Source organism: Megalops cyprinoides, chromosome 1 (genome assembly GCF_013368585.1).
Source record: "Megalops cyprinoides isolate fMegCyp1 chromosome 1, fMegCyp1.pri, whole genome shotgun sequence".
NCBI lineage: Eukaryota > Metazoa > Chordata > Actinopteri > Elopiformes > Megalopidae > Megalops > Megalops cyprinoides.
The window spans coordinates 19,588,655-19,611,692 of NC_050583.1; the positions used below are offsets into that span (position 1 = coordinate 19,588,655).

Genomic DNA, 23,038 nt, shown 5'->3' on the forward strand with positions numbered 1-23,038 from the left:
AAGGCCATGTTCACATGCTCTGTATAGAGCACAGAACTACTGTATCATAACACCACCTTCCTCTCCCTTTTCTCTATTACAAAGCCATTCCAGAGTGCAGCAACATGGTCTTAAAAGTTTTGGATTGCAACAACAGCAATGTAGTTAACATTGGAAATATATACTTAAATAAAATAAAATATTCACAATCAAATACAAAGTTTCTCTAAAGCAAGAATGGAAAAAAATGGGTCTTGCGTTGTCCCTGTGGTTTACAGCCGGCAGTACTGGTGGGGAGTCACATGACCACTGCAACCACACAAGCCTGGCACAGCACACCACTTGACAGTCGTGGGTACCAGGACAATGTCTGTTTCCATGGTGATCGGAAATGAAGGCACTGTGCATTGCTGGTGTTTTTTTCCCGTGTGTTGAAAGGAGGCAGTAGCAACGAACAATGCCCTGATTTGAAGTGTTTGTCCTGCCTTCATCTTGCCTCAGTCACACCTCTTGAGACATCTTCTCTTTCTGTCTGCGCATCTTGACGAAGGCCTGTGCCTCCCGGTCGTCTCTCCTGGCCTCCAGAAGCTTCAGGATGCCATCCTCTGCAAAAAGGCAGACCCTTTACTACACACCTGAACATGTCTGCTTAGCACCTGTCAAATCTAGAGCACCTTTGAATTTGGTTTGTCAGATTCAACCCATGGATTCAACCCACACAACCTTTTCAGACATACAGTATCTTAGACTAACGGACTCACCTGCACACCAGCAAGTATTACAACACATTCACTCATGACCTCGTGTTAGAAGTCAAACAGTTCCATATTTTACATATGATGAGGTAATTGTTACGTATATAAGTGGTACTGTCTACTGATATGTCCAAGGCAAAAAAACAAACTATAGACGGTGTGTACCATTGGGCTTAGGATGCATGAGTGGCAGCCGGATCTGAGCTGAGGAGACGGCCTGCTGTTGGTCCTGAGATCCTTTGCTGCCGACCCCCGGCACGGCTCTCAGGGACAGGAAGGCCTCGCCCTCAAAGTCATCGCTGCGGAGTGTGTCATAATCCAGCACCGTCACCACGAGGGACGCTCCCGCGGCGTGGCACTGCTCCACTGACACCAAGCTGCCAGGGGAGGGGAATGGTATTCAGAAATATAATGATGTCTTCTTTGGGCTACATCACCTTTTCAACAGAAATCACTAAACAGCCAGTTAGGTGCAGCAAATGGCAAGTGAATTAAGCGCTCGTGTTACAATTCCACAACACCACAATGCTCACTGCAGCTACCCCATCTCTCATTAGCATGAAGGTGTGACTGAGTGTACTTGTGCAGGGGGCGTACAATTCAAAGGACTCCTCGAAAAGTGGGTTGAGGTCGCATTTCTTGATCTGTGTGCTGCGGGGTTCCACCTCAGGGAACAGGTGCCGTGGCTCCAACGAGAGCTGGACAAACGGGTCACTCAAGCCTGTGAGAAAACAGCACCTGTGAGAGACCGCTGCAGCACACATTTGAGGTCAGTAATGACAATAGCACATTGAGCTGTGTGTAGCTGTCTGAGCCTCTCACCATTGGAGTCCATGGGCAGAAGGTTGACAGCGTTGAGGACTTCAATGTGCAGCCGCTGGTCTGACCTGTTGTAGGAGCTGATCAGGGTGACTGCCCCATACTTCTCTCCACTGTGCACCTTCTGTGAATGACATTACATTACAGGCATTTTGCAGAGTGACTTACATCGGTTATAGATTTTTTACGATGTTATCCATTTATGCAACTGGATATTTACTGAGGCAATTGTGGGTTAAGTACTTTGCTCAAGGGTACAGTAGCAGTGCCCCAGTGGGGAATTGAACCAGCAACCTTTCAGTTACAAGTCTTGCTACTTAACCACTATGCTACACTGCCTTACACATGCAATATCAGACATACAGTGCCCCAGCACCCTTTTTTCGTATCTCACATGACTTCACCCTGTGTCCACCCTCTTACCTGCTCCCACACCTTTCTCTCCAGGAACTTCTCAATCAGCTGCTGGCTGCTCAGGGAGTTTTGGGTCAAGTTAGCTTTCAGCTTCTGTGAAGGTGAGAGGAGGGGAACGTCGGACACAATGATCCACATATATGTTTTCAATTAATCAGGCCAAATGTATTTAATAGAGCACACTTAAGAAAAGAAGTGTGACAGCACTGCAAGATTTGTATTCCATATAGAAAGATATTATATAACCTATATTATATCACTTAAAATGTTATTAACCAATTCCTCTGGAGGGGATGACCCCCTCCCCCCCATAAAACTGCCAAAGCTGGTGAGGGAAAAAGGTGGAAAATTTCCCCTCGGTCACCTAGTTCCAATTAAAACTACTTTAACAATTTTGATGGGCAATATAATTAAGATAACATATGACAAAAGACTAGGTTGCAATGGATGCACACAATTTACTGTATTTTCAGAAATTAATAGCTGATAAAGAAAGAATAAAAGAGGAGGATCTAGTGTAGACAAGGCGTCCGCACTGATCAAGGTTTGAATTTCTGTAATGTTAGCTGTTTTCTTTGTGGTGCTTCTCCCGTCCACGTGTCCCATTTTCCCTCTATCATGTAATCCTCATTTCCTTCGTGAAAGGCTGCTTCTACGGTGGGGAACCTATGGGTTGTGTGGCAGCCTGATCTCACCTTATACTCATCGGTGTGGAGGGTTTCCAGTGGCAGGCCATTCCCTTCAGCATGAAAGCACTGCTCCAAGCACTGCAGTAAAGACAGAATAGAACATCAGTGCTACCCACATTGTCCTGTTCTCACACAGACAGTCTAAGGCTCCTCCTGCTCATATAGTTTTGTCTCTCCATGTGAAAATCAAGGTGCAGTAAGAGAAAAAGTGAGAGTGAAAACTGATTTTTACCTATTGCTCAGGCTGTTTTTCTCCTGTGGAGAGCAGAGAGACAGAGAGAGAGGGAAAGATGGAGGCAGAGATTGAAAGTGAGAGAGGTAGGGAGGGAGAGTACTGACCTGCAGTGTGTAGTGCAGTCTCTGGTAGAACTCCATCACCCCGCTCTGCTGCTGTGACACTTGATTCAGGATCTGCACAGAGTTAGTCCACAGTGGAGCCAATAGACTGGCAGTGGAAAGAGAATGTGTCAGATACACATAGGAAGAGAGAGGGGGAAGGACACTGGACAGAGACACTGTGTCCACCTTGTACAGACTAATAGAAAACCACTGGACAGACTAACCGAGACGCAATGGCATGCGCTGCCACATCTGTACCTGTTGAAATTCTCCTGGACCAGGTTCTCATTCATGTACTTCAGCTCTTTCTCCAGATACCGCATTAAAGGAACCACCGCCTGACACACCCGTCCAAGTGTGGGAAAAAAAAAAACATAAAACTTTCCCAGGGTTTCATTTCTTTCATATCTTAACAGGGCATGCATGTGTAATTCTTGTGCAGTACACTTCCTCAGAGCACACAAGGTTGCGCAGCAAGGGAAATCATTGAAAGCAGGATGTGAAGGATCTGTGAAATGTGGTATGCGGTGTGTTGTTTCAACACTTCTGCCTCTAGTGCAAGTGTAATACTTGGTAGTGGATGTATACGTAATGACCATGGGGTCTGCAGGCCTGGCTGTAATAGTTGCTCTGGCTGTGCGGGGGGGGAAGATGCTGTCTTACGTCCTCAGTGGACCTGCTGGAGAACCTCCGTCGAGTGGCCATGTTCAGCACATACTTCTCAATGTCTGCACGCAGCTGGAGGGGAGAAGACGGATGAAATTGCCCATAACATGCAATCATTGGGAGATGACCAACAAACTTCAAATAATCCTGAACCATTTTATCAGCCAGTCCCACACAGTACTTATTAGATTTGAGTAAGTGGATTGCATTATTTTCAGTTGATGAACCCATATTGGAGCTCTGAGTGTTCTTTTGGGTATGTGAACACCTTAAGGGAAGTATAACATTTGAATCTTTACACTGTATTATCAGACTTTAGACTTTAGTGCATAGGCCTCACCTTCTTTCCCAGGGTCTCCAAAGCCGAACGGATCTCCCGGGTCAGGACGCCCTGCGTGTGCAGGAGTTGAGAGGGTAAAGTGTTGTGGAACTGGACCTCTCCGATTACATCACGCGTGCTCTCACGCAGCCCCGCCCATTTCAGCTGCTGCGGCAGTTTGGTCAGCACGGAGCGAAGGTGTTCCAGATCATTAACCACCACACACAGCTAGAGAAGGAGAGCCATAGAGTGAGAGAAAGTGAAAAAGAGAGTTCTGACTATTCCCATAGTAAACATTGCATGATACACCCACAATGATCTTGATGGCATTGTTAACACTGCTGCAGAATGAACTGTATACAAAGTAGGAAGGGTAGAACTGCTCCCCAGGTCCTACCCCCCTCCTCCTTACCATGTTCACAGCAGTGCCAGGATCTGAATTTTCAGACAGCGTCTGCACCCGTTGCTTCAGCAATTGGCAGTATGTCACTGCAATCTTACAAATGTCCTGAAAATGCATGTATGAAGGTACCAAGTTATGGTCCGGCCGTTAACAAAAATAGTTCTCTATTCATACATTTATGATAACAGTAGCAGTGACAATAACCATGTGAATCCCTACATTACCTCTGTGAGTTTGACCATGAGCATGAACCCCTCCTCAGGGTCAGGCCAGCTCAGCTGTTCCCACAGCTGGCAGATGGGCTGCAGGCAGGCAACCAGGTCCACTGCAGACGAGCTGTGCTTGATGGGTACTGTGTCATCCAGCAGGGGCTGCAGCTACATAGGAGATTAGAGGGCAGGGGGCAAGGGTCAATGAAGGAGAGGGAGGGGTAGGGGGAATCGGGTGGCAGGATGAGACAAAGGAAAAGAGGAGGAAAGATGAGAGTGAGACTGGGGAAGCGCGTTAAGGAACAGCAACAATGAGTTCTGAAAATCTGTCAAAGAGGAAGAGGATACCATGTGAGAGAAAGCAATGAAACGAGATAGCAAGTGACTGTGATATCAGCCAGGGGCAGACCTGGTCCACCTGCACTGCCCTCTGCACCCTCTCCAAGGTGGTGTTATAGGCCTTGTTCAGCCAGTAGGGAAGAGCCTCACGGAAACACTCATGGATGCCTGTCAGCTCCAGTATCTTCCCCCTGCATCAGCAGCCACAACATCATTCAAATCATCACTGACAGACATGGCAGTCAAATCATTCAGTGACAGAATCCTACCGTTATAGGTCATATTTCATTGTCACTGTCATCACTACAACTGCAGTATTTGAAAATGAATGACTACTGTTGTATTTTTTAGGGTGAATTTAATTGTCAACACAAATATCCACAGAACTGTGGATCCACGGAACTGTGCGAGGGTGAGGACAGAGTGACCAACCTCTTTTGCAGGAAAGCCTTTTCCTTGTGAATGGCCTGCAGACTGAGGTACAGAGGGAACAGGCTGTTCGCCGGTGCCTGGTCCATCTGGTTCTCCAACTGGCCCAGGGTGCCCCTCACCTCCGCTGCCACCTGGGCAGATGGGAGAAAGACAGAAAGAAAAAGATCGAAGGACAGAAAGATGGAAGGGAGCAAAGAAAGGGAAGACATGAACAATGGCCACACATACACACAAGACACACAATGCATAAAAACAGACATACACAAATACATGCATGGAGACATGCACTCACGCACACACACACACACACACACACACACACACACACGCACACACACACTCTAAAAAAGATAAACCAAAACTTTCTCAACACAAATGCATTAATCAACAAATAGACACTATGATAACTAATTGACACTGTCTGACAGTTGCTGTGTCTGTGCCACTCACCAGAGAGTCGAACTCATAGTAGACTACCGTGAACACATCCAGTTGCACAGCACTGAAGGGAGAGATGGGAGACAGACACACAATGTGATGCGGCTGGAAGAATGCCCTCCCAGCACTATGAATAAGATGTACCGATGGGTTGAGAGGTGTGATTGTCAGGCAGTGCTCTCACCTGACAAACACCTTGTTCCATACATCCTTGCTAAGCCGTATGTCCTCTTGCACCTCCTGTATTAGAGTGGAAAGGGCACCCACTGTATCTGGCATATCCTGGGTGAAAGGGGGAGGTGGTTAAGAGACAGTAAGAAGAGAAAAAGGAGAAAAAGGGAGAGGGAAGTGGAGGCATAAAGAGAAGCTGCGACACACCATACAAAGTTACAAACAGGCCTGCAGTAATGAACACGTGGTGCCCCTCCGTTTAGCCGTTTCATATTACCTTCTTCATAGGCTGGTGCAGGCCCTTTTTAATGTTGAACCACTCCTGCGTGCCCACCTGCAACACAGACATGCACACGTTCCATCAAAAGTCTCTCACACTTTGGAAGTTATCACACCATTATTTCCATATACAGTGTGGAGGATTTTTTTGTGATCAATACAGGATTATGGTTATAATGGCAAATTTATATGCGTGAGCTTGATTCTCAGTATCTCTGATTCTGCAGAGGGGCACATTACTGACCGCCACAGCATCAGTGACCTCCACATGCAGGTCAAATTGGGCTGGATTCAGCTTCTGAAATGCCCTCGTCTTGCAAATCTGGACCAGAACCCTATCACAGAAAAACATTCTTCTCTGCATCAATGCATTCTTATTATCTATACTTTGTGGTAAACAAAAAACATGGCATCTTGAAAAAAACTTGCACACGGAAATTGAATTCCCTTGTGATGATCACACAAGCAGGCATACACATATGCTACCTGAGCAGTGTGTGCAGACGTGGGGTAGCACGGGGAGTTGGGGGGAAGATGTCTCTGTATTTGGACACCAGACACAAGCCGTATTGTAGGAAGCCATGCAGCGAGTCCCCCAGTTCCTGTTTCTGTGTACATACATTAACAAGGGCACAGCAACACAGAGCTTACACCCATACACCGTACAGAGATACACTATATGGCTCAAAGCATCTCCCACATGAGTGGCTATGTTACCTGCTGATAGGGGAGCTCCTGCTGGTCCCAGTGGTACTCAATACTCGTGAGCTGCTGGAACAGTACAGTGGAGTCCAGCTCCAAACTCTGGTACAGTTTACTATAAACCACCCACTTCCTGCAAGCACACATACAAATAGGCACGCATGACTGCAAACACCCCACACAAACACAAATGTAAGCAGGCCTACAACCACAAAGAATACTAAGATTAACTTGTGCTATCTCTGTACTCTTCAAACTCATCATCAAAATCATGGGGACTGCTATCATGGTAAATACATGTAACTGTGTTTTCAGTATCATCATTTTCAACTTCTATTATCATTTTTATTTTGTATTATGTAATATTTAGTAATATTTCACTAAATACTGTGTAATTTTTAATTACTATAACCTATGACAACCCTAGAAAACAACTTTTTTTTTCAGTTAGCATTAGCAAATGAGACTTACGCCAGGTCTTGCAGGAAGGGAGAAAGGTCATTTTGAGTAGCATACAGCTCCAGTAGAGTCTGTCCCTCCCCACTAAGCTCCCCCTTCCAGGTTCCATTACCCTGCTGAAGAACCAAGCACAACCCCTTTGTTTCAGCACATCTTTACTGTAATGGCAGGAACACAGTATACACATAATCTCTGAAGAACCCAGAGAAAACCCCAGAGCTGCCTATCACAGTCCTACATACAGACAGAGGATGAGGTTTGTCTCCATAGTACCTACCTGCTGCTTGGAGATGTGGGCCTGGACAAACTGCTGCAGGATCCCACAGTAGTTGACATAAGCATTTCGGCCAGCGCTAAGTGTCCCATCTCTCTGTCAAAAAGAAAACACTCTGCCCTGTGAGAGTCTCCTTACATGTACAAACAGTTTTTTGAGGCAAAAACATGAACACACAGGCAGGAGAGGGGCTTCTGAAAAGGGGAAGTTTTCAGTGCGGTCTCACACATACAATGGCACTGGGGCTTGAACACAAAGGCACTGAGCACAAAACAAATGTAAAACATCTGTGTTACTAATTATGTTACACAAAACCAGTCAGCATAATGTTTTCACATGCTACAAAAAAGCCAGAAAATATCTTTTAGTATGTTGGGTGGTATGTGTCAAATACCTATATCCACAAACACAGATGGGTTCCAGGGACTGAGTGTCTGGTAGGCCAGACACACACAATGGCAAAACTTAAAGAGTCTCAAAATAATTTAATTTTCATGGATAGGTTTCTGATCATTTAAACATATGCCAGGTTTTGCTTCTCCTGAGAATGTGAATGATATGTTTTGCCATATCTATTCATATTCAAAGTCAGAAAAGGCCTGGCCAAGAGGCCCAACACAACAAAAAAACAAAGTAAAAAAAAAGTCTCCAAACATTTTCACTCTGTTGCAGCTTTTTCCTGCTGAATATCTATAGGTGCCTCCAGCTGTGCTAGATGCAACGAGAGGAACTGAATTGAACAGGAAGGAAAATAGAGGGAAATTTTGGAGATGGAGGCTTCTGACCTCTTTGTGGATGAACTTTAGCTGCAGATGACATTTTCCTCTGTCAGGGTAGGTTTCTGTCCGAGGCTCTAGAGTGTACCAACAGTCCTCTGTACAATGCAGGTCCTGGGCACAGGCAGAAACAGGCACACACATGCACACACACGCACACACACACACACACACACACACACACACACACACACACACATATGCACATCCATACACACAATAAAGAGTATTATATACAACGAACTTTGGATGCATCACAAAAACCAGATTTGGCTGAATCACCTCAATGCACACATAAGTCAATAAATTTCTGTGCTTCTTTGAGCAGCAAAGGTGATTGGGAACATTACAGGATCATTTATCTGAAGACACATACATTTACTACTTATCATCATAAACACAGTGGAAGTGACCAGCCCCAAAACATGTTATCTTGTTCAGCATCTTAATGTTGGACAATAAAAATGATATATTGGTGTTACAATGTCTCTTTTAATAGAGACTCTGACAGGAAAAGGTACAACCAGGGACCAACCATGAACCAGGGACTGAAGCTGTACCTGCAGCCTGAGCACAACATTTCCCAGGAAATCATCCTGGCCCTTCTCCTTCTTTGCATCTTTGATCATCCTATAGCACACAGAAATACAATTGATAAGGGAGGGGTACAAACCTTTTTACTGTGGGTTTTTGAGAACAGTTGTTTTTTTCCATGATTATAAACAATAAGCAAGTGCAACTTGCAATATGCAACACCATAATTGTTAAAATAACTCCCCCCAGCTCCCCAGACATGGTAGCCCCCTTCTCTATCCCTGATAGAGTATCCCCATACAAAAAACATAAATAAATACATTGAATAAAATAATAATCATACAATTAAAAAAATAAAAATTATCAGTGCATTGTCAATACACCATCATTATGACAGCAGCCAAAAATGTCAATATTTTCTATGCTCAGCTTTTCAGTGAGGCCATAAATTTATGGTCTGCCACAGCCCTGATTAGGGCACTATTTTAATGTACTACTACAATTTAGACAGAGATAGAAGTAAAGAGAAAGAGACAGAATAAGACAATGAGACAGAATGAAGGAGAGAATGAACATACCTCCTAATTCCCTGAAAGTTGGTTCTGATCTCCTCAAGCTTCTGTCCCAGCGACACATCCTCATCCTTATCCCTATAAGACATTAAAATAACAAAGATGACAACAACATGAACTTTTAATGTGTTGAGTGCATGCTACTGTTTTCTCATTGTCTGGCAGAAACAAAGGTAATAAAAATTCCCCTGTGCTCTGGAACTCAAACCACAAAACACAAGTGTCCACATGTCAGACCAGATGAGGAGAGTTTCTGAGGAACCATGTACATGAAGTCGGCTGGAGAGGCGAGCACTGAAAAAGGTAGGTAGGCAAGGAAAAGGGAACGTGGACACTAGAAGAGAGAGAGAGAGAAAGGGAAAGGAAGACCATGACAAGCTGGTAAGAGGACCAAACGGAGGAAGAGGAGAGCCATATCCCTAAGTCTCCAATAACTCACCACATTTCCATATGGAAGTTGGCATGTTTAGGCTCCTCAAATTCCCTGTAACAGACAAAAATCAACACACCAGTTGCCAAATACAGTTAGCACAGCCTTTGAATTAATAACACAAACTTTAATGACACATAACACAGCAACATAAAACAAGGACAAATGTTACATGAAACTCTACAAGATAGATGTTTATAGTAGCCTGCATGTCAGCAGAAAAACTGCTCATCTCCACAGGGTGGAAACAGTCAAACACAAATGGAGGAGTGAAAAACTCAACATAGGACAAAAACATACTGTCACACAGATAAAACTGAATCACATAAACGATGGAACAATGACCTAAAAAAGCAATACTATGATACAAGATAAGATAATATTTCATGCTGGTGTAATAGGTACAATCTTTCACAAAGTTATGTCCCATTTCCCTTTTTTCAGTAAGTGGGAGAAATATCACATGCACGTTGACAGATGATGTCATGGTGACAAAATAAGTGTCATAATTAGGTGAGTGGGTGTTCTTACAGTATGAAAGTTTGGTTCCAAATGGGGTTGAGAGTCTGCTTCTTGACATCAGTCTGGTAGATCTCTTCAGCTGGCACCGCATCTTTCACCACTGCTTTCCTGGGTTTCAGTTGTGAAATGCTCTTGGTGCTATCCTTTTTCTCATGCATGATGGTAAGCAGGCAGTATGGGTCACTGAAGCCTGACACACAGGAGTAAGGGTGAAAAGAGAGCAGAAAATTTTAAAATGGACTTCTGCCATTCTTTCCTACTCGTTGCCTCTCATGAATTTGCCTGATTCTACCTTCAGTCATGGTAGATTACAGTGCACAGACAACCTGGAGCATACCACTGATGTCTTTTCCCAGAATCCCCTTGGCTTCCTTCACAGTGACCATCAGACAGTACACTGGAGACTGCAAATAGGGAAGAGGAATAGTTTATCAGAAAACTGGTTTCAAGGGACAAGGACAAGACAACCGTGATCTGAGCAGCAGTGTAGCATAGTGTTTAAGGAGCAGGACTCATAACCAAAAGGTTGCTGACTCAATTCCCTGCTGCTGTACCCATGGGCAAGATACTTAACCCACAGTTGCCTCAGTAAATATCCAGCTGTATAAACGGGTAACATTGTAAAAAAAATTGTAATTGATGTAAGATGTCCTGGATAAGAGTTTCTGCAAAATGCCAGTATTGTAATGTAATCTGTGGCTTTATCTGTCATCTCTTCTGATTGAGCGTTATTGGGCTTGTTTTTCAGTATGGTTATTTTTAACTGAGTAACTCTCCTTACCTCCATGGCCTGCACTTTGTCCAACAAGTTCAAGTGTTCTTCCTCTGTCAGGGAGAAAGCCTACCATTGGAAAGACAAGGAATCTCGATTTAGCTGTGTGAGTGCAAACCTTTTGGGAAAATGTGTTAATGGATGTATGTGTGATCAGGCTGTACATTACAAATGTACCATATTTGTGAAGAGTGAATGAGGTTAGATTTGGGATTGCTTTAGTGCTTACCTCCCTAATGAACTGATAGAGCTGACTGCTGTCAAACACCTCCTTGATAACTGGTTTGCCTAGTCTGTGGATGATGGTGTACAGCAATTCTTTATACAAGGGTTTTAACTGAGAGAGAGAGCAAGAGAGAGAGAGAGAGAGACAGAGAGAGAGAGAGAGAGAGAGAGAGAGAGAGAGAGAGAGAGAGAAAATATGAATAGGACCAACACCACAAAAGGAATGAAACATGTCTAATTTGAATATATTAGTCAAAGCCAGTGGCTGTACAATGTTTTCACCTCCTGTTCTTTGTGTCTTTTCTCTCTTTCCTCTGGGCTCTCATCATCCTTGAAACCCTGTGTGACAGACAGATGAGCTGAAAAAAGTTCTTAACAACACTCAGTCTCTGTATAACCACACTATTTACCTGTCATTCACAGGAGGTGAGAGTGTTACAGTACCATGTGCACAGAAAACAGTTATCTTCATAAGCACTCCATCCTTTCTAATGATGAGACTAACTCACCTTCTTGTCTTTCAACCTCCTGGTCATCCCCAATTTGCGAGCATGGACAGGAGACGCTTGCTGAGGAGATGACAGATGGGGGAAACCATGTAGTGCTCTTTCATAAAATAATGTTTACAAAGAAGATATAGCTGGAAAACAATTTAAGATAATTCTGCTGACTGTACCTGTCTCTGTTTGAACCGTGACTGTCCTCGTTCTGTTGAATGAGTCTGTGTGGGGTGTAGTGGGTGCACAATTAGAAACAATTAAAACTGAAAACAGAATTTTTTTGACACACTCACACAAACACTCACACACACAGGCCTCAAAAATGTCTGTTTAATTGAGGAACAGAAGCATGTAAATTTTGAAATTTTGGCACGATGGTTTACAGCATCATACTTCTGTAAATCACTTCCTCATTATAATCTTAAGACTCCGGAGGAGACAGAGCATCACAAACTCAACTCCACCCCGGCTACTTTCAAGTCCATCTGGACATGTGTGAGTGGAAAATGGCCTGTAAGAGACAAAGCCCGAACAAAGTGCCCTCAACCAATCTGCGAATCATACAAGCTTCTCACAGTGGAAGTTCCCAATAAGCATCATGCCATGACAAACCTCCATTTCCAGACCACCTCATCAGAAACAGAGGCGTCATGACTCATGAACACAACCACTCAAAAAATATACATGACACTGGTATATGTGAGACCAGAATGGCACTGCGGTCATACATTCAACAGAATAACGTCCATAACCATTATTAGCACAACATCATTAGCTTTTTGTTGTCTTTTCATAATAGATAATGTCTGAAAATAAACCTGGGGTTGTGGGAGTGAGACATCACCATACGCAGTCAACATCTCAAAAGAAACCAATAATAAATACAAAATTTCTACCAGCAACAGAAGAGTTCTCAGTTTCCTTCACTTAACTGCTGTGTATAGAGATTTAAAACTCTAAAACTTTCTGCCATGCCCTCTACACAACTTGACACTAATGAAAAGACAGAAGACACAGATACATGTTCAAGTATGTGCAAGTGCAGAGAAGCACACAAACACACAAAAACACTTGCCTGGTCCTGTGGAAGAGGAAGAGTGTCCCTTGATTTGGTGAACCCATCTTCTGCTGGCACCATGGTTCTCTGTGTAAACCAGATCTCTATATAGAATCGAGGAGATGTCCTGATTCTGTTCAACGGTATTAAAGGCTCAGCCAAAAACGAAGCCCCGCACTTAGCTTGGTTGCACAGGAGCAGCCGGAAGTCACCGTTTCCTGTTGGAGGTTGTGACTATGAGGGTTTCTGCATCTGCTTCGTAGCAGCTTCTCTCTCTCTCACTCTCTCTCTCATTTGCTCACCCACTGTCTCCCCTCCCCAAGTGTTCAATCCCTCCCTTTCTGTTTGAAGTTTGTCTAATCTTATCTCCATCTGAGGTCAATGCACCCTACGTGTCATTTTAATCTCATCCACTATTCTCATGTAACCAAGCATCAAGTCAGCTTGCTGCATTTGCATGGGGGGCAACTCACATTTTACAACTATCATCACAACAGGAGAAGGAAGTTCAATACATGTAAATATATCTGGAGTTTGGAGTTTGCATAGGCCTAGGGGACTGAGGGATTCCAGAAACAGAAATCTGTGAAATTACTCGTCACTCATCTGTGTATCCCTGCATTTACCTCTGTTTCCACCTGTTAGTATATATTTTTTCATTTCACTGGCTTAATTGGAAACATAAACTCATCATTGCATGCATACATGTTCAAAAATAAGAGAATGAATATCCAGTCATTTCCCCGCTTTAATAAACTTGTGCCAAAAGAGAGCGTGTTTTTTTTTTAAATAAAAGATTGAAAATCAAATTATTAACACTATTTCATACAAGTAGTCTATACAGTAACTCGAGCACATCAGGATTTCCGAACGGCTGAATACTGTGATACCAACGTATCTGGCATATTACTAAATATGTTTGTGATCAGTCAAGTAAAATTAACGAAACTTGCTCATGTTATCAGTAATATTGTAGCAGCATTACAATTTCCTGTTTACGAGACCTCAGTATTTTATCTGTGGTGTTGTCACTCAGCAAATTTTTTGACATGCAGCTGTGATGGGGTGTATGACGCATTGCTAGTGCAATAGCCATCAGTTTAATAGATAATGCATGATGCTGTATCGCTGTCACGGCTCAACTTCACAGAGCGTGTAGTAACATAAGACAAAACGGGCGCTCCAGCCAACTGCCTGTGAACCCAGCAAAACGCTTAAGATTCCTCTGCTGGTTTTCTCTGACTATCAAAGCTACATGATGAATATCAGTACGACTAATAAAAATTAACTGGCTGGCAAAGAGTCACTTGTCTTATTTCTTACAGCCTGCGAAAGCGGATAAACTTCAGTCTAATCTGGTAGCAGCGGGGCACTTTGCTGGGGGGGGGGGAGATGGGTCGTCGTCGATTTTTTTTGCATGGACAACCCAATCTAATTAAAGTCAGCTAACATACACTAACGTACGCAAATTGATTCAGCGAGCGACATTTTGTGTATGTTTGCGTGAGCTACTACAGCATAAGCTGCTAAAAATGCGGTTAAGGTGGTTGATGTTGAGTTATAAGCACGGTCTTGCAGTATTAATGAAACAAGAGCGTAGGCTGTTTATCAAATATAAACAAACACACAGAGAACAAAACAAAACAAAAATTACTGTTGGGACACAGACTACAAATTAGCTACACTGCTAACAATTTTAACAATCTAAAAGCTATCTGGCGCCATCCAGCGTTGTGCGCGCAAAAACAATTGCTAATTTAACACGATGAATGCCAAGTGCAGTAGTATCCATCACCAAAACATATTTTCATCATGAAATATATGTTTAATGAATATCATGATAAATTATAGGAATGACAAAATTGCTGTGGCACAAGCCTGTGGCTAACAAGTAATAACGGTCACTTTTAGAGAGAAAATTCGAGAAATTGGATGGGTTTTATCTACATGACGTCAGGATGGGCGACGCACTCGCCCGGAAGTGCAGGTGCGTCTGAACCGAGGAAGTGACACATAACTTAAGAAAAGGACTGACTCGGGTATTAGTTGCGTCTGAGGTAACGTTAGTCAACAGCTCTGATATTACAGATACAAAAACTCGGAGACGACGCCATGGCGCTCAACAAGAATAATTCTGAATCAGGAGGTGTCATCATCAACAACAGCGAGAGGTAATGTTAGCTGCCTTGTTGTTGCTGTTCTCTGCCTCTATTCTGTTCTCTATTCGCTATTCTGTGGAAGGCAGGTGCCGCGCAGATAAACTGATCGTCATGTTATCTGGCTGAAGGAGTGGACTGCTGTTGGACAGAGGATATGATAAATGCATTCTTATATATACAGATAAACGTTACGAATTTGCGCACTTACAAATCTGTGAGCGCAGTGACAGCTGAAAAACGATTCCCATAAACGAGCGACTGTAGTACTTGAAATTATATGGCTGTTGCTTTAATTAGGTAGCAATGACCAGAAACGTATTAAAGGATGTTGTTCATAACTAGTAGCTAGCTAACTCACAAGCTCGCTAAGCCTATAAATGACTGTTTTATTAATCACACGCTAGCCACATAGTCTACTGTAGCAACACCCACTGATTAACTGTCTTGAACATACAGCTAGCCAGTAAATATGTGCACCTTGCAGTGTTGTTGGGTGTAGCTATCGTTGGCTTGATAGTCTCTACGCCTTTATGGCAGCGAGTAAAACAGCTAGATAAATCCATGTCAGTAGGCCTCTGCAGTGTACACATGTTTTGAAACGCAGGTTTTCAACTTTCCCGAACATTCTTGTGTTTGTGGCAGTGTCACTTCGTTTAAATCCATCTTGCGTAAGCACATTAGCCAGTTGGCTAGCAAGAAAAAAAGACGCAACGGAGGCTTTACGGAAACCAAGAAAAAGTCAACTTACTAATGAGTCGCTCATGGACAGTTAGCTAAGCATCTTATGCTAATGTTAGTTAGCTAACGTTAACAAGATCAGCCCAAACACATGCAATGACATATTTTCAGTTGTTGTGACAGTGCTTTTCTTAGGTTACACAAGACTAGTTATCTCTGTTAATGAACAAATGTGCCTTTATACTTAATGGAAGCAGTATTCCTATTGAAACGCATTTTGAGAGCAATGCTACATTTCTGTTTAAAACGACGGCAGTATTTAAGTATGAACAGATGACATTCTTGAATCTAAAAGCCTTATATTAAGATTCATAACCATGAACAACTTACTCACCCCTTTTTCAAAGCGCTGGTTTAGAGGGCGTTTGTATAGAGACAAATCGACATTATCTTGTTTGTCAAGCCTTGTTTTTTGTAAATAATGAGCAAATTAAAATTTTATGTCAAACCTAAATGATGTTTGCTACAGGCCTGTGACTTGTTATTTGTCGCGTTTTGTCAGATACCTTTGCTTCCACTCAGAGAACGGCCATTAGAACCCCTTAAATTATAAACTTTGTGACCGGTTAAATCTTCAAATACCTCCGATGCCCTGCTCATGTAATGCTCAAAGCTTGTTTCATTTTCATCCTTGACATCTCACCCTTTTTGAAATCATTGAATTTAAAATTAGAATCGACATATATAGTTCAATAATCACTTAAGTTTCAAATAGCAAGACATATCTGATGCATTAAAACATACATTTCTTAATGTAACAGTTTAAATGCCATGTAACCCACAAAGCTGGAAATTGTGCACTGAAATAGTTGCTGGAATTGATGAGCTGCTGTACTGCAGTGTTGATCCTCCTTTGAAAAAGCTGATTTCCCTAACTGTTCTTGTCAAATTTGGTGTGAAGTCTGTTGCTTCTCCCATGACCACGTGTGCATTCCCCCAGTGTCCTGATGTCATATGAAAATGTGGAGCTAGTCTTCAATGATGCAGACAGCCTTCCAGAGCCCTTCAGGAAGAGTAAGAAGGGCAGCGTCTACCTGACCCCATACCGGGTAAGAGAGGGGGAGGGAAATGGGGGCTTGCTGTGTGTAAATATTTGATGTGGCACACTATAGATATGCAGTGAGTGCAAATTTTAAAAGAGTTTGGGAAGTGGGTGTGCACTGTCCGTTGGTCAGTACCATCTCAGGTGCAGAGGACTTTCCATTGCATTATTCAGTTTTTACTCACTATTTGTAAGATCTTGATATGAACCATCAATGCATAGTGCGGTGCTTGTCCAACACCGATTACCTCAGTTCAATTTTTAAGGTGAAATTGCTTTGGCAGTGATCCCACAGTGAGGCTGTGATATCCAGGGAGAAAATCTGCATTTAGTTTGCTGTGGAGGTATGAAACCACAAAAAAAATCTCAAATTAGCTTGTTTTATTTCTTAAGGGTTTGGGGGGAGGGGGCCAGTGTGGATTCCTACCTTAGAAGGAGGCACAACATACTTAATTGTGCATAATTGTGCTTGAATTATACTTGCAGTATTTTTAACAACAACCACAGCACCAAGTGGGAGTGGTAAGACTCTGCTCAAGGTGATGGGTTGAGACTGAAAATGGGGTTGCAGTAGCCCTTGCTCACAGTGCACCTGATTTTGTATTCCTGCAGCTTATCTTTCTGGCCAAGGGTCGGGATGCACTGCAGTCCTTCATGATGCCTTTCTATTTGATGAAAAACTGTGAGGTGAAGCAGCCTGTGCTGGGAGCCAACTACGTCAAGGGCACAGTGAGCGCGGAGCCTGGGGGTAAGCTGTATACTCTTTAGACGTGTAGAGGTAGGGACAGCTGCCCAGCGCTGCTTGCAGGAAGTCAGTTTGAGCCTTGATTAAATGACATGCCGGGACAGAAAGAACTTGGCAAAACTAAAAGTGAGTTTTGAGGGGAAGCTCGATCATGATGCGTAGGGAGTGGCCTGGTTCAGAGCCGTGGGAAACATGGACATGTTTAACGCCTTCAGCCTTCCCACGTATAGTTTGGTCTGTACATCAGAAGGGGAGCACAGAACACAACTGTCGTCCAACAGAACTGTCTGTCTCACTCAATGATGTTCAATGATTGTTCTCTCTCTCAGGTGGCTGGGAGGGTTCTGCTACCTTCAAGTTGGTCTTCGCCTCTGGGGGCGCCATTGAGTTTGGTCAGTACATGTTGCAAGTCGCAGCGCAAGGTAGGAGCTCAATGGTTAACAACGTATGGTAGGCAACTGTACATGCTACTAAAATGCAATGGCTAGAGCAGGCTGTAGCTCCCTAAACATTGGAATATCGCTGTTGCCAGCCACTTTTTGCAGTGGTTCTGCAGCTGCCAGTTATGTCATAATTCATGGTAATTTATACATGTGTTCATTTTTTTCCAGAAAATTTGTTGCTGGAAGTAGAGATATTCTTAGCTGTTCTTTTATCATCTAAACCAGAGTATGTCAAAATTCTCTTGCCACAAATTCAAGATCAAAGGACGCGTGCTTCCAATTGCTTGTCTTGAATAATTTTTACACCCACACAGTTCAAGTTGAAGACTCTACTGACAGGCAGAAATGCCACCACTGCTAATTTCAGCACCTACAGTTTCACCCTGTAACAAATCAATTCCCCTTTCAACACAAAATTAAGGGTGAGAAACCCGTTGTGAAGAATACTGATAATCTTGCTTAGTCATACCAGAGTGATGATTTCTCATTCAACACAAACAATTAAAAACTCAGTGGCAGAGTAGGTTTTTAAAGGCTAATTGCATATAATTTCACATTAATTCCATAGTTCGTATCATGATTCATAGCATGCCGAAAGCCTGATTAGGGTCCATGTATGAGTGTCACACAATGCTGTGTTTAAAGCTCTAATGATGTATATTCATTGACAAGGGCAATCAGATGTGTATGTACAAATATAACTGATTTTTATTTATCAATTACAAATGGCTTTATGAATATCTATTGATCAAATAACAGTATACTGTAAGAAATTATCCTAAGAAGCCTCTAAAAGCTACAAATACCAAAGTCGGCAAAACACTGTTAAAAGGGAACCATAATAGACCTGCATGAAACTTATCAACAGGCCTTTTTTCCCTGAGGCAGCTCCATCCATGCAGTTCATGAGCAGGAATATCCCGCCTGCAAGAAACCAGCTGAACCAGAGCAGAGGCACAGCAGAGCAATACAGCCTCAGGTTCACATTTCGTAATTCATCAAAGGGATAAAATTCAGATGTTTTTTTTTTCTAAAAATAGTAGGGATGGAGGCAGTAATTCTGGATGCTGTATAGATTTTTTCTGTGTTTCAATTTTTGGACTGTATGTACTTCAGTCAGATCATTTAATCTTTGTACTTCTATTGCTGTTGCCATTTCCTATCTATGACAAACAAGACAAGTTAAATAAGATCATTGGCATTGCAGGGAACATTTGAATGCTCAGCTCTCGAAGTGATCTGTGGTCTGTGATCTGTTCATGGACACAATTCTAAACAAAGGGCTTATTTTCCAGCCAGTGTCTTCCCATCTGGCTGTAGGCTCAGAATGCCAGCCTTTGAAAGGAATTACACCAAGAAATACTTTGTATTGGCAAGCATTTCTCTACTTAACAACACCAAAAATAGGACGTTTCTTAGGCTGTTAGAGCAGTGAACTGGGGAACCGATGGGGACATTACGGCCCTACTGATTACCTTTTTATTGGGTCATCCATTCTTTTTGTGCGGCATTAGTATTATGATTTTAAGGAAACTCCCATAATTGAGATAGAGGCTGCTATAACACTTCCTGTATCATGCACTTGCTTTCTATTTGCTTCACGTGTTACTATAAGCTGCAGACATACTTGTAAGGGTCTGTGGGGAAAACGTTTTCAACTTTTTCAGCGCTTGCATATGGGCTGGAAAGTGTGTGTTCTGTTTCCGTCCCTGTCTGTTTGTAATTGTACACATTGCATTTACACGTTGATGTTGTGCTAACATCTTGATGCTGCAGTATTCTTTAACTGAATGTCCCTTATTTCTTTACAGCGTCCAGAGGGCAGCCTGTGACTGCTGGTTTTGGTTGCCCTTACATGGCCAATGGAGCTTATGCTTATTCCCCTCCACCTCCTGCTAATGGGATGTACCCAGCTGGACCCCCACCAGGCTACTCCTACCCTACACCCCCACCGCCAGGTCTGTGTGTACTCGAGCCACTGTGACTATGATACAGTTTCACAGAGTAGATCGAACACACAGCACCATGCAGCTCCAAATCAAATGACATTTTTAAATCATTTATCAGGTAGGGCTGTAAAATAATTTGTTTTTCTTAGTTTGATTAATGCAGAAGTTTGTTTTTGCTTATGACCATATTGTGTATATTGTGTATTTGAGTGTGTAAGTATGTGGAATGTCCAGTATTACATCAAATGGAATAGATGCCCTTTTGTTCTGCTGTATTCACAACAACTCCTCTCATCTGCCTCTCCTCCCTGAACACTGTGTTTTGTTTGCCATCACCAGGCGGGTTCTACGCGGCCCCTCCCGCTTTTGACAGCTCAGCAGCCTACATGCCCCCACCTCCTTACTCTGGACCCCTGGGACAGGCCCCTCATGACCCTGACCTGCCCAGGAGCGCAGCAGGTATGGGAAATGACAGCAGACGATATGGGAGAAATGTTTCATGTTGTTGCCCATGCTGAATACTTTCCACTCTTTCTCTCTCTTTCTCTCTCAGCGGAGGCAAAGGCTGCAGAGGCAGCAGCCAGTGCAAGTTGTGCTGCAGCCCCTCCGTCTCATGTCTACCTGCCGGAGGTGAGCATCCCACCTAAACCTTGCTGATAATCCACACCCCCTGTCTCTTCACCCTATACTTTCCCCCTCTCTCTGCCCTAATAGATTGGTGCTGTGAAATCTGTGTATCAGAAAAATACTCTATACACAACACCATAAGCACATTTGAACAGATAGTATATTAATAAAATTATAATAATAGGGTACGGTAAAATAAAAAAAAAAACAAACGACCAATAAAAAGTTGAAATTTCTGATTAAGCACACCATTGAGTTAACGCCCTTTATGATTGTGCTGAAGTGCATGCATATTCCCCATTGTATCTGCAGTGCACGTGCTCTGTTGCTTAGTTACAGCGAGAGGTAGAAGGGTCTGGAGAGGTCAGTACGAGCAGTGAATGCAGTTCAGGGAGTGGAACAGGGCCAGACTGCACTCAACAGACCACATCTGTGCAGGAGCTCTCCCGCTCCACTCAGAGACCCTACGCAGCTCAGGTGCTTCCCATCTCACAACTGTGAATAGTGATAGTGAAATAGTGTAAACCAATAGATAAAACAATAGTTTTAATAGTGAAATATTATTCCAATTAATTCCAACTATTCCAATAGTGAAAACCAAAAGACATTCAGTAACAACTGAGACACCTACTGCCTTTTTAGGTATGTAGCCAATGTGTGAAACTGTAAGAATACAGTGCAATGTATGTATTAAAAAAAAGGTAGTACAAAAGAAGTTGTTACTCAATACTTGTAGCAGCCCTTTGGAGCTCTTGGGAATGTCTGGAATGCAATAATGCAAGTACTATGCACTGTTTATTTTGTATCTACTGTATGTGATTTAATAAACATTACATTACATAGCTTCATTTAGCAGACGCTCTTACCCACAGCGACTTCCAAATAAGTGCATCACTGTGCTGAGTAGTTATTGCAAAGTATTACAAGAGGTCAGTAAGATACTAAGTTAAGTGCTAAGTTAGTGTAGAGTGCTTTTTTTTGAAAATAAGGATAGATAGGATAGAGAGAGATAGAGAGGAAGGTAGAAGAGATGCAGCTTGAAAAGATAAAACGTAAGACTTGGATGTCATAGGCATGTTGCTGGTGCCATTCTTGAATGGTTTTACCATAGATGCAGTAAGTAAATACAAACCACTATTTAATATTTTGAGAGAGTACTGCCAAAAACTATGCAGTGTGTTACACAGTACAACAGTACAGTTGTATTTCCTTTCACTGTAGGACAAACCACCACCGTACTCTCCTCCTGAAGACAAGAAGACCCAGTAGAGACCCTGGATCACAGCTTCCTCCAGTCATGGCCTGTACCTCCCTCCTGTTTGTCCTTCCTCTCTTACCTGGCTGTTTTGTGTTACCTGGCTGTCAGGTGTTCTGTATGATCCCTGTCCTTGGCTGTCTCTCACACCCTTTCTCAGCACCCTTGCCATCTACAGTCATTCTATCGCTGTATGTGTTCACCACCATCTACCAGCAACCGAACACAGAGGAGGCAGGATGCTGATCAGTGCAGGTTTGAAACTCCAGTATTTTCAGCATCACCGTAGTGGATGTTTTGTGTTTGGCTTTTGAACCAAAGGTATTAGGGTAGTTTAGACAGCAGAGAAAACGCAGAGATCATTCTGCCGTTTTTGGAAGGATGTGAATTTAGTAATGGAAGTGATTATGTACAAGTATACCTTTGCTAAACGCATATAGTAGTTGATGAGTGAGTGATGCTACTGCATATTATTATCATTGACTGAAGGAGTCATACAAAATAAAAATTTATATTCTACCCAGTTTTAGCGTACAGGGCTTCCCAAGACTATTTTGTTTGTGAAGATAAGTTCTTCCTATCTCAAAAAGAGAAGGGAAAAGAGATGGGGATGACAGACTGAGTACACTTTAAGACAGCAGGCCAGCACATGAGGTACAGAAAGGGACCAGAAATGAATGGGAATCACTCTTGCTTTCTTACCACCTGTTTTCCAATGACTTTCCAAGTGGACAGTGTAGGGAATAGCACACTGTTTTGTGAGAATGTGAATGTAAAGTACTTCCTCTTTGAAGGCGGTGCACATATGCCCCATGCATAATTACTCATATCTTTCTTGTAACCTGTAAAGAATTTTGTTCATCACACTACATTTTACCAGCTCCAGATACACACACGCTCACCTTCCCGGTCAGTTCTCTTGGCCTGAAGCAAATTTTCCTTGTCTGCAGTGTGAACTGACATGTCTGAAGGCACTTTGTAGATGTTCTGAGCTGAGCACCTTATT

At 42.9% G+C, this 23,038-nt stretch overlaps 2 protein-coding genes across 2 annotated transcripts; one reads left to right on the top strand and one right to left on the bottom strand.

Annotated features, from left to right (window-relative positions):
- Window positions 1–234: 234 nt before the first annotated feature.
- unc13d (unc-13 homolog D (C. elegans)) lies at window positions 235–13,249 on the bottom strand. The gene is made up of 34 exons (XM_036540113.1): window positions 13,093–13,249; window positions 12,194–12,238; window positions 12,027–12,086; window positions 11,800–11,856; window positions 11,522–11,629; window positions 11,302–11,361; window positions 10,858–10,924; window positions 10,530–10,710; window positions 10,008–10,052; window positions 9,575–9,646; window positions 9,023–9,092; window positions 8,472–8,576; window positions 7,690–7,782; window positions 7,425–7,525; window positions 6,969–7,086; window positions 6,738–6,859; window positions 6,496–6,586; window positions 6,250–6,306; window positions 5,986–6,083; window positions 5,814–5,865; window positions 5,364–5,494; window positions 5,002–5,122; window positions 4,608–4,760; window positions 4,393–4,488; window positions 4,002–4,208; window positions 3,659–3,733; window positions 3,254–3,333; window positions 2,996–3,101; window positions 2,663–2,734; window positions 1,977–2,060; window positions 1,557–1,677; window positions 1,332–1,455; window positions 900–1,111; window positions 235–584 (listed from the first exon to the last, which is right to left on the bottom strand). Exons 1-34 carry the CDS (start codon window positions 13,153–13,155, stop codon window positions 481–483), a joined length of 3,351 nt encoding a protein of 1,116 aa, XP_036396006.1. The 5' UTR covers window positions 13,156–13,249; the 3' UTR covers window positions 235–480.
- A 1,798-nt stretch (window positions 13,250–15,047) lies between these two features.
- wbp2 (WW domain binding protein 2) lies at window positions 15,048–22,983 on the top strand. The gene is made up of 8 exons (XM_036541703.1): window positions 15,048–15,245; window positions 16,912–17,020; window positions 17,626–17,761; window positions 18,088–18,180; window positions 20,013–20,159; window positions 20,490–20,609; window positions 20,704–20,780; window positions 21,999–22,983. The coding sequence occupies exons 1-8, from the start codon at window positions 15,187–15,189 to the stop codon at window positions 22,044–22,046; spliced, it is 789 nt and encodes a 262-aa protein (XP_036397596.1). The 5' UTR covers window positions 15,048–15,186; the 3' UTR covers window positions 22,047–22,983.
- The last annotated feature ends 55 nt before the right edge of the window (window positions 22,984–23,038 follow it).

What these genes read in the sequence shown, in the direction of transcription:
- unc13d (XM_036540113.1), bottom strand. Translation starts at nt 13,155, where the DNA reads ATGGTGCCAGCAGAAGATGGGTTCACCAAATCAAGGGACACTCTTCCT. An exon ending in AAAGACACAAAGAACAGGAG is followed by an intron (nt 11,630 to 11,799) that starts GTGAAAACATTG and finishes TCTCTCTCTCAG; the next exon opens with TTAAAACCCTTGTATAAAGA. An exon ending in TGCACCAGCCTATGAAGAAG is followed by an intron (nt 6,084 to 6,249) that starts GTAATATGAAAC and finishes CCTTTCACCCAG; the next exon opens with GATATGCCAGATACAGTGGG.
- wbp2 (XM_036541703.1), top strand. Translation starts at nt 15,187, where the DNA reads ATGGCGCTCAACAAGAATAATTCTGAATCAGGAGGTGTCATCATCAAC. An exon ending in CCTGCCCAGGAGCGCAGCAG is followed by an intron (nt 20,610 to 20,703) that starts GTATGGGAAATG and finishes TTTCTCTCTCAG; the next exon opens with CGGAGGCAAAGGCTGCAGAG. An exon ending in CTCATGTCTACCTGCCGGAG is followed by an intron (nt 20,781 to 21,998) that starts GTGAGCATCCCA and finishes CTTTCACTGTAG; the next exon opens with GACAAACCACCACCGTACTC.